Genomic DNA, 10,279 nt, shown 5'->3' with positions numbered 1-10,279 from the left:
ATTGCAGCCATAGCATTGCAGATTACATGAGAATGGGATAAAGCCTAATTTTTGGAAATGATCTTTAGAAAATGTCTTGGTCAGGTGGTCAAGGAGTTTACAAGAGCACACAAAAGAGTAGTAAGGACAGGTGTGGAATGAGGACAATATTCTCTTGAAGCAAACGTCCAAGTCTGTTTTATTATGGTCTTTGGTATCAAAACTTCCTAAAGAAACAAGGTTCAAGTTGTGTTTGAGCAGCAGTATCTCATGTTTTCATAGTGCCTTTCTTCTCCAAATTGAAAATGGTTTAGTGTTGTTTATTTCACTAATTCTCACAGTAAGATGGGGGTAGGGGCTTCAGATTAGGAGCTATTCATTAAATTGACGACACTGAAAAGTAAGTTTACTAGAGTTTCAGTTTTAGACAAGAGAGGGACAATGTAGGGTCCTGTATATGACATGTCACTAGACATAACCTTAGTAGTTACAGGTTTGGAGTTTGCCAGCTTCCTGACATCCTACAGTGCGTAGAATGAGAATTGGCAAGCACTGTTACTGAAGATAATGTGAAGGGGAAGGATAAAAAGAAGGGTAGAGAACAGGTTTTTGTTTGTTGTTTTTAAATATGATATTAAACAAGGATCCACGTGAAACCCAAATTTTTCTCTCCTAATCTTACCTTGACGTGATGCTTTGGGCTTCTATTATTTCTAAACTTTCTTCATCTATGCTTCTTTTCCTAATAACAGAACTTCTAGTGCCTGGGAAAGAAATATTATTGTCATTTAGGAAGTAGTCCCTAAATTTGTCTTCCTAATCTTTTAGCACATTTTCTTATTACACTAAGTAGCATTCAAATTACTGTGGCCCCTTTCCTCTAGGGTTTTGGTTCAGTTAAACAGTAATGCTTACTAAGGGCCAGGTAACATGCTGGTCACGGGTATTTGACAGTGATTAAGGTAAAAGAGGTTCCCACAAGCAGACTTTACAGTCTAGCAAGAGGTTTCCATTGATTTAACTTGTACTCAGCTACTTTATCACTAATGCTAGTGGGACACAGGCAACTTGATCATTATTAGCTTATTAAGTTGCAATCTGATGGCAGCAATGGATGACTCTGGGACTGAGGAACTGTTTCGTTGCAGGGTAGTGCTGCTACGTGGCAATGGTCTTAACTGAGGAACTGTTTCATTACAGGGTAGTGCTGCTAAGTGGCAATGGTCTTAACAGAAATAACAAAACCCTGCAATTTCCTGTCCCTGAGAAGCCATCTGACTGCTTCATATGTGTTGCAGAGAAACAGAGGACGTGTGCGTGAGATAAACCCAGATTTGCTGCCAGGATTGATTGCTAGAGTCAAGGACTTTTACCAGATAGTCCTTTGGTTCTGTAAACAAGTCTTCCCAGGATGGTAGGATATTTTTCTTATTCCTATTTTTTCCTTTTTAGTTGACCGGCCCTTTCATTTTAATTTTTTATGATGAAAAATTTCAAATATATACAAAGTAGAGAAAACAATAAAGAGTACCCAGCTGCCATAATAGTTAACATTTTGTCAATCTTATTTCATTTATACAGCAGTATACATTTCTAACAAATGGCCTTTCTTTTTTATATAATCGTATTGTCATTATTACACCTATGGAAAGTAGCAGTAATTCCTTAATATCATCTAATACTCATTCCATATTTAAATTTCCCCAGTTGTTTCAAAAATTTCTTTGTATTGCTAGCTTGAGTCAGGGTTCAAACAAGAGCTATAGGGGCTTCCCTGGTGGCACAGTGGTTAAGAATCCACCTGCCAATGCAGGAGACACGGTTCAATCCCTGGTCCGGGAAGATCCCACATGCCGCAGAGCAACTAAGCCCGTGCGCCACAACTACTGCGCTCTAGAGCCCGTGAGCCACAACTACTAGAGCCCGCGCACCAAGAGAAGCCACCGCAATGAGAAGCCACCGCAGTGAGAAGCCCGCGCACTGCAACAAAGGGTAGCCCCCCGCTCACCGCAACTAGAGGAAGCCCGTGTGCAACAACGAAGACCCAACGCAGCCAAAAATAAATAAATAAATAAATAAATTTATAACAAAACAAACAAGAGCTATACATTTCTTGTGCTTGGGTCTCTTAAATTCTTTTAATCTATAACAGTCCCTCCACCTCCCATGCTACTTGTTGAAGAAACCCAGTCTTTTGTCCTATAGAACGTCTCACATCCTGAGTTTCCCTGACCACTTTGTGTGGTGTCTTTTCCCTTCTCTCACATTTATTTTTTATTTTTTTTAATAAGTCTTTTTTATTATACGTTATAAAAGTAGTGGCCCATAACACATTGGAACAACGTTTTTTTAAACTGGTTTTCACCACAGACAGTTTGAAAAGCACTGATTTGGATGACTTCCTTCTCATCTGTACCACTGTGATTTGACAACAAAGGTTACTTTTCCACATTAAAAAAATTTTTTTCTTGCCAATATTTTAGACAAAAGCAAGAATCACCCATACAACACTCTAGCCTCACAATTTCTTGACTCATTTATTCCAATAAAATATACCTTCAAACAGTAACCCTAGCCATATCTTGTCCTTAGTCCTCTTTAATCCTTAACTCTGAAACTCTGCTCTTGGATCACAAATTTTCATTCTCCTACCTTCTTACTAAAACTGCTCTTTACTCTTCTTACTGGAATAAACACTTTGTCTGGATATGGACTTGCTTCCCTGAATGCAATGCTTATGCAAAAACAGCCATCCATGGACTTATAGAATGCCTTACATATCACCATGAGATTCCACACAGCATTGTTTTGATCAAGGAACTCACTTCATAGCACATGGAGTGTGGCAATGGGCTCATGCTCATGAACACTGATCTTACCAAGTTCTGCATCATCCTGACACAGCTAGCTTGATAAAACAGTGGAATGGATTTTTGAAGACTTGATTATAGTGCCCGATATGTGGCAATACCTGGTGGGGCTAGGACAAGGTTCTCCATGACAGTGTATATGCTCTAAACCAGAATCCAATATATGGTACTTTTTCATCCACAGCCAATATTCACGGGTCCAGGAATCAAGGGATTGAAATGGGAGTGGCTTCATTCATTATTACCTGTAGTGATCCAATAGCAAGATTTTTGCTTCCCATCTCTGCAAACTGAGATTCTGCTAATCCAGAGGTCTTATTAGTTCCAAAGGGAGAAAAATTTCCACCTGAGACAAAGCAGCATCCCGTTCTTCAATCACTGCATTCATTTCTTCTGCAGTTATTCTCTTTTTACATTCCTTGGTCTTGTAGATTCTATCCACAGTTATAGCTCCATTCTTCTGAATAGCTATCCCTGTGTCTGCACTGTTTATTCTGTTCAGTAATTCCTGTAATGTCATGTCATTTTCTTCAGGGTTAATATTTTCTAGCAGTTTTAGAGACATTTCCATATGCTTGGCTCGTGCAATTGCTTCATCTCTCTCCTCATTGGCTAACTGCAGTCGAGACATAATAGCTTCATCACGTTCCCTCTGCAAAATACACCTCTTCAACCAGAGCTGCTGTTTTTTCAGCAATTTGAGCTTCTGTTGCTTTTCCTTAGAGTTCCAGTTTAAGCTTTAGTTTTCTCTGTTCTTTATCTTCTTTAGTCAGTTTTTCTTGAAGCTTTTGTTTTTTTTTTTTTGCGGTATGTGGGCCTCTCACTGTTGTGGTGTCTCCCGTTGCAGAGCACAGGCTCCGGTCGCGCAGGCTCAGTGGCCATGGCTCATGGGCCTAGCCGCTCCGCGGCATGTGGGATCTTCCCAGACCGGGGCATGAACCTGTGTCCCCTGCATTGGCAGGTGGACTCTCAACCACTGCGCCACCAGGGAAGCCCTTCTTGAAGCTTTTTATTGCTTGCTTTGAGAATGTCCAATTCTTTTAGAAGCAACGCTATTGTCTCCTCTTTAAGTCTGAAGTAATTTGACAAGGAATCATACATTTGTAATGCAAATCATTATTTCTATGTTCCATAATGTTGGATTTTTCTCTGGTACAGTGAGCTTTCTCATCACCTAGATGAGGACTGATGACTTGAAAATTCCTTGAACTCTGCTCTGGCAGTTCTATGCCCTCATATGTAGCTTCATTAACTAATTCATTGGATTTCTGTTGCATGCTTCCCTTAGAATTCACAGGCAGTTGCTCATCTGGCTGTGTACTTTTATTTCTCCCAGTGGTCTCTTGTTCAAGATAACTATGGGTTATGTCTGGACTAATGCAGCACTGTCCTGGTGTTAAAATATACTGGTTGATTATAAAATACAGGCAATGAAGGTTTCTTTCATAGCTGGTTGGAAGAACAATAACAACCACCACTTACCTAGGCCCTTTTGACCAGTCATCCATTTGTACTTCTTGTTTGCTCTGGCAAGGTCTCTGGTTTTTGCGCCAAGATTTGAAGCTTTGTACGGCATGGCTCAGCGTGCCTAAAGAAGCACAGCATTCCTTGCCGAAACTTACAAGTGTGAGACCTGAGATGCGCCCCGCACCGCCCCAGGAGCCAACTCTGCGCTCTCGCCCAGAGCTTCTCAGGCCCGATGCGCAGGCACCACGTCCACCAACCGACGCTCACTCGGAGCCTCCCTGCCCGCCTGGGGCTCCTCTGTGCAAGGAGGTGCGCAGGGAGATGTAAGCATCTATTTTTCTAAAGTATGTGCTATTAGAAATTAAAACAAAAATACTCCAGTGACAGTGAACAAATTTAATGCACAGGCAGGAATGGTGGAAATAGATCAGTTAGGAGATAGATTAACCAATGTACTCTTCAGGAGAAATCTGAGCTAGGATAACAATTTGAGAGAGCTACCAGCATATAAATGGTAACTGAAATTGGGGGAGGAGAATGGATGAGATCATTCATGGAAAATGGGGTCCAAGATGGAATCTTGGAGAAGCCTAATATAAAGATGTGGGCAGAGGAAGAGAATGCTGCAAAATAGGCTGAGAAGTAGTCAGAGATTTACAGAGAAGTAGTCATCACAAGAGCTGAGGGCAGTTTCAAGGTGGAAGGATTGCTCGGTGGATGATGCATTTATAAAACATACATAAATGAATATTTATAAAGTGGGTCATTTTATATTCAGTAGGTCTTGTTAAAATTAACCTATACATTTATCCTAAGGAAATAACCACATAGTCCATTTTGGAAGACAAGGAGTTTGGACTTATTTGGGGAGCAACGAAATAAAGGTTGTTGGTAGTGATAAAAATGAATGACAACCTGAGTTTCCCTGGTGGCTCAGTGGTTAAGAATCCGCCTGCCAATGCAGGGGGCAGGGGTTCAAGCCCTGGTCCGGGAAGATCCCACATGCCACGGAGCAACTAAGCTCGTGTGCCACAACTACTGAGCTTGCGCTCTAGAACCCATGAGCCACAACAACTACTCAGCCTGTGGGCCTAGAGCCCGTTCTCCACAACAAGAGAAGCCACCGCAATGAGAAGCCCGTGCACCACAACGAAGAGTAGCCTCCACTCACCGCAGCTAGAGAAAGCCCGCGCAGAGCAACGAAGACCTAATGCAGCCAAAAATAAATAAATTAAATAAATTTTAAAAAAAATGAATGACAACCCTTAACAGTTTTGGTGAAACTGAATTCCGAAATCTAAGAAGTTCCACATTTCCATGAAATCTTTCCAGACAGATTTAAAAAATTCAATTTATTTGTATTTGTTTTTGTAAGCATCTACTGTGTGCTTACCACTACACCCTCAGAGGCAAGATACAATAGTACGTACATGTGACATGATCTCTATCCTTTCCATTTACCATAGTCACCATACTCACCAATCCTCATTCAGTCTGGTTGTTTGATCATAGAATTCACTGATGAGTTATGACACAGATGCCCTCTCTATGCCTCAGTTTCCTTCTCTTTAAAGCCATGGTTTGATGAGGTCAATGGTTTGCATCAGAATCACCAGGAGTGCTTGCTGAACACAGATTGCTGGTTCCACTCCTAGTTTGATTCAGTAGGGAGTGGAGAGCTTGCATTTCTGGAGAGGTAAGCTGCTGTTCCAGGAACCATACTCTGAGAACACTTTTACTTTCTCCAGCCCTAAAAGTCTATGATTCCTTAGCGAAACTGCATTACCTATGCTCACTAATGGATTTAACACTCTCCATTATTCACCAGAGCCTAAGAGGATGTTGTGGAATATGTAGTTATTATTTGCCTTAAAAAAGTTTTTTTTTTTACTGGAATATAGTTGACTTAGAATGTTGTATTAGTTTCAGCTGTACAGCAAAGTGAATAGTTATATATATACATAGATCCATTCTTTTTCAGATTCTTTTCCCATATATGTTATTACAGAATATTGAGTAGAGTTCCCTGTGCTATACAGTAGGTCCTTAGTAGTTATCTATAATATATATATTAGTGTGTATATGTTAATCCCAAACTCCTAATTTATCACTTCCACCCACGTTTCCCCTCTGGCAACCATAAGTTTGATTTTGAGATCTGTGAGTCTGTTTCTGTTTTGTAAATAAGTTCATTTGTATCACTTTTTTATTAGATTCCACATATAAGTGATATCATATGATATTTGTCTTTCTCTGTCTGACTTACTTCACTTAGTATGATAATCTCTAGGTCCATCCATGTTGCTGCAAATGGTGTTATTTCATTCTTTTTTATGGCTGAGTAATATTCCACTGTATATATGTACCACATCTTCTTTACCCATTCCTCTGTTGATGGACATTTAGGTTGCTTCCACGTCTTGGCTATTGTAAATAGTGCTGCAGTGCACATTGGGGTGCATGTGTCTTTTTAAATTATGGTTTTCTCCAGATATATGCCTAGGAGTAGGATTGCTGGATCATATGGTAGTTCTATATTTAGTTTTTAAGGAACCTCCATATTGTTTTGTTCTCCATAATGGTTGTAACAATTTACATTCCCACCAACAGTGTAGGAGGGTTCCCTTTTCTCCACACCTTCTCCAGCATTTATTGTTTGTAGGTTTTTTGATGATGGCCATTCTGACTGGTGTGAGGTGATACCTCATTGTAGTTTTGATATGCATTTCTCTAATCATTAGTGATGTTGAGCATCTTTTCATGTGCTTTTTGGCCATCTGTATGTCTTCTTTGGAGAAATGTCTATTTAAATCTGCCCATTTTTTGATAGGATTGTTTGTTTTTTTGACATTGAGCTGCGTGAGCTGTTTGTATATTTTGGACATTAATCCCTTGTTGGTTGCTTTGCAAATATTTTCTCCCACTCTGTGGGTTGTCTTTTCGTTTTGTTTATAGTTTCCTTTGTTGTGCAAAAACTTTCAAGCTTAATTAGGTCTCATTTATTTTTGTTACTCTAGGAGGTGGATCAAAAAAGATATTGCTGTGATTTACGTCAAAGAGTGTTCTGCTTATGTTTTCCTTTAAGAGCTTTATAGTATCCGGCCTTACATTTAGGTCTTTCATCCATTTTGAGTTTATTTTTGTGTATGGTGTTAAGAAGTGTTCTAATTTCATTCTTTTACATGTAGCTGTCCAGTCTTCCCAGCACCACTTATTGAAGAGACTCTTTTCTCCATTGTATATTCTTGCCTCCTTTGTCATAGTTGACCATAGGTGCATGGGTGTAGTTATTATTTGTTGAATGCAAACAATGGCTTAATATTTTCAATCTTATCTTCTTAAATCTTACATATCTTAGGGATGTTTGTGTTCGGTTGCTGTGAGCTGCCAGGAGAGGCAGGACCGTAGCTGTGGAGGCTCTTAGTACATCTCACACTGCACTTAATGCAGACATTTAATACATGCTTTTTGATATGCCTTCGATGGGCTAGGTGGCATGTGATATTTTCCCATTTGGTGATCATTATAAATTTGATACAAACTCTTAAAATAATGAGTATTTGATCTTAGTTCATCCTTGAACAAGTTTCTGGAGTCCAGGAGACCACACTGGGCAATCTGATGATCTGATATAATGCAGATACTTCCTGTTAATCAGGAGATAAGGATATTAGTGTCAGTGCTGTCCTTGGCTCTATCACAGTTGCAGAGGTCACCGAACCTCTAGTGGCTCTGGAAAACTAGGAAAATATTGACCATCTTAAGTTCAGGAAGAATTCATGAAATGCCTTGTAAAAATATAGGCTCCAGGAACAAAACTTAATTTCAAAATGGTATTTTTATAAAAATTAATTTTAGAGGTAAAAACTTTTCCACCTTGAATCAGAATAAGCTTGTTTTTGTTTCTGATCTTGGTTGTTTTGCTTTAAAGAATGAGATGCTATAGTTCAAAAATTGAATAAGTATTTATTGTTCCAGAAGGTACATTGCTTTTTATACATATTTCATAAATGATACAGGATTTTACACATGTTCAATATTTTGCTATTTGTTTAAAGGACTTTTCTCCACGTTCTCCCTCCCCTTGCCTCCCACACACCCTGAAAGGGTTTGCTCATTGCACTGTGCTGTTTCTTCTTAAAAACCCTGTGTACAAACAGGATAAATGGTTTAAAAATAATTCACACAACTTAACAGAAATAAATGAGGGAAGGGGGTTGAACGACTGGGGGGGCGGGTGAGGAAGGAAGTGGGAGGAGAGATGAGAAGTGGAGACATGCATCCTTTCATTCCGTCATGCCGGTGGAAGGGGTGGTGGCTGGAGCAGCAGCAGCAATCCTGGCTGGCCTTCAACCTCTGCAAGGCACCTGCAGTCTGGGTTTGTCGTTTAAAGTGTTTCTCTTCATACACAATGATCCCAAAGGAGGAAGAAAAAGAGAAAGAAACCCCTTGCCACAATGAAGAGGGATCAATCATGTGAAAGAAAAAAGCCAATCAATCAGCTGTGCGGCAAGCCCCATCATCCTTTCCATCCTGCCCCCGCAGTAGTTAAAAGCAGGATAGTAGACACAGATTCCTTTGACTCTTCAAGTGTGATGTCATCTGGAAATATGGTAGAAAATATTTTGATAGAGTATAAGATTAACTCCTTTTTCTCTCAATTTAAGATAAGAAAAAATAGGGTGAAGAGGGTAGGCTGAAAGAAGCCATAGAAATGTATTCCTGTACAAAGATAAATTGCACCCTTTGAGATCCACACACTTGATTTACAACTACTGAAGTGGTGGAGGTGGGAGGGCTCACAAACAGTGTGGGAGTGTGTGTCCTTCGAGATTAACAAGGCCTCCAGACAAGGTAGTGCCATCTGGGTGGCCTGGAATGCTGTCACACAAACAGATTAACAGCAGTGAAACTATTCTGGTTCTGAAATGGCTACAGAGCCATGATTTTTAGCCATTTTGTAAACCTTACATCTTCCTGATTTGGTAATACAGCTGAACACTCCGCCTCTGGCTTTAGCTGTGGAGGAAGAGGGGAGTATCAATGGGATAGTTAAATAAAGGAGGGAAATCTGTCCTCCTCTTAAAGATTAATTAGCAAAAAACAAAACAAAACAAAAAAACCTCATGCATTGTTGCCAATTATTTCTAGACAGTGATCCAGAGAACTGGAATATTGAGACATTTAAGAAGGTATTAAGGGATAATCCAAAGTGTCAATTATCAAACAGTCATAAGTTGGTTCCAATTATCATATGGATAAAATTAGTGTACCAACAGGTGTGGGTGGTCAGAAATGGGGCACAAACGGGAGAGATTCCTAGTAACTTTGCAGAGACTGTGTCCAATCTAAAATAAATGCTAATGACATGGGCTCAGACTCTGTTTGCCACCCACATATCTCGAGGGTTTGCTTTTCTGGTATATTTATTTACTGCTATGTCAAAAATAAGAAAAGTTAAATTAAAAAAAAATTTAGAGCTGAGTGGGTGCTGGTGTGTTACTATTTTGCTGACCCTGAAAAGAAGATGCAAGAAACAACACCCCTAGCATCACTTTCCCTCAACTATAATAATAATACATCATTTTCATCCAGAAACTGAGATTCTTGATTAAGACAATATTCACTAAGCCCTTTGAGCTTATATTCCACAAAGCCTGATGGTCAGATTTTAACGTTCCTTTCTTCCCTAAGATCTTTTTGTTTTTGTTTTTTAATTAAAGTTAAAAACCCTCTACCCAGACATGGCTCCCAGCTTCCACCTGCAATGCTTTAATTAAAAAGGCCATAGTTATAAACAGGTGTTCTTTCTGCTGGGATTCAGAGGCTCTCTGCAGATCAATCTTCCTCACCAATCTGTCGGAGGGGCAGATGTACTTGTAATGGGTCTCTCAGTCTCTTAAGGTCCATTTCTGCCTAAAATAGAAACAAAAGGTGAGAAAACTGGCTAGCCAAGCTTTCAA

General features: G+C 39.7%; 1 protein-coding gene across 2 annotated transcripts in view; it reads right to left on the bottom strand.

The window, feature by feature from the left end:
* Window positions 1-4,729: 4,729 nt before the first annotated feature.
* Window positions 4,730-10,279, bottom strand: part of MCU (mitochondrial calcium uniporter) — a 212,592-nt gene continuing 207,042 nt past the window's right edge. The window contains exons 8-9 of one of the 2 annotated variants that reach the window (XM_022590844.3): window positions 10,169-10,232; window positions 4,730-8,918 (exon numbers count right to left, since the gene is read on the bottom strand). In XM_022590844.3, the coding sequence (XP_022446552.1) occupies window positions 8,836-8,918; window positions 10,169-10,232 (147 nt within the window). In that variant the 3' untranslated portion in view covers window positions 4,730-8,835. Of the gene's footprint in view, window positions 10,233-10,279 lie in introns of both variants that reach the window. The other variant, XM_022590845.3, reaches the window with a different exon arrangement.

The sequence above is a fragment of the Delphinapterus leucas genome, chromosome 16 (genome assembly GCF_059928025.1).
Source record: "Delphinapterus leucas isolate spDelLeu-1000000601 "Yukka" chromosome 16, BTC_Dleu_Yukka2, whole genome shotgun sequence".
Taxonomy (NCBI): Eukaryota; Metazoa; Chordata; class Mammalia; order Artiodactyla; family Monodontidae; genus Delphinapterus; species Delphinapterus leucas.
Note: the sequence above shows the minus strand (reverse complement) of the source record. Positions and strands in the feature narration are given on the sequence as shown.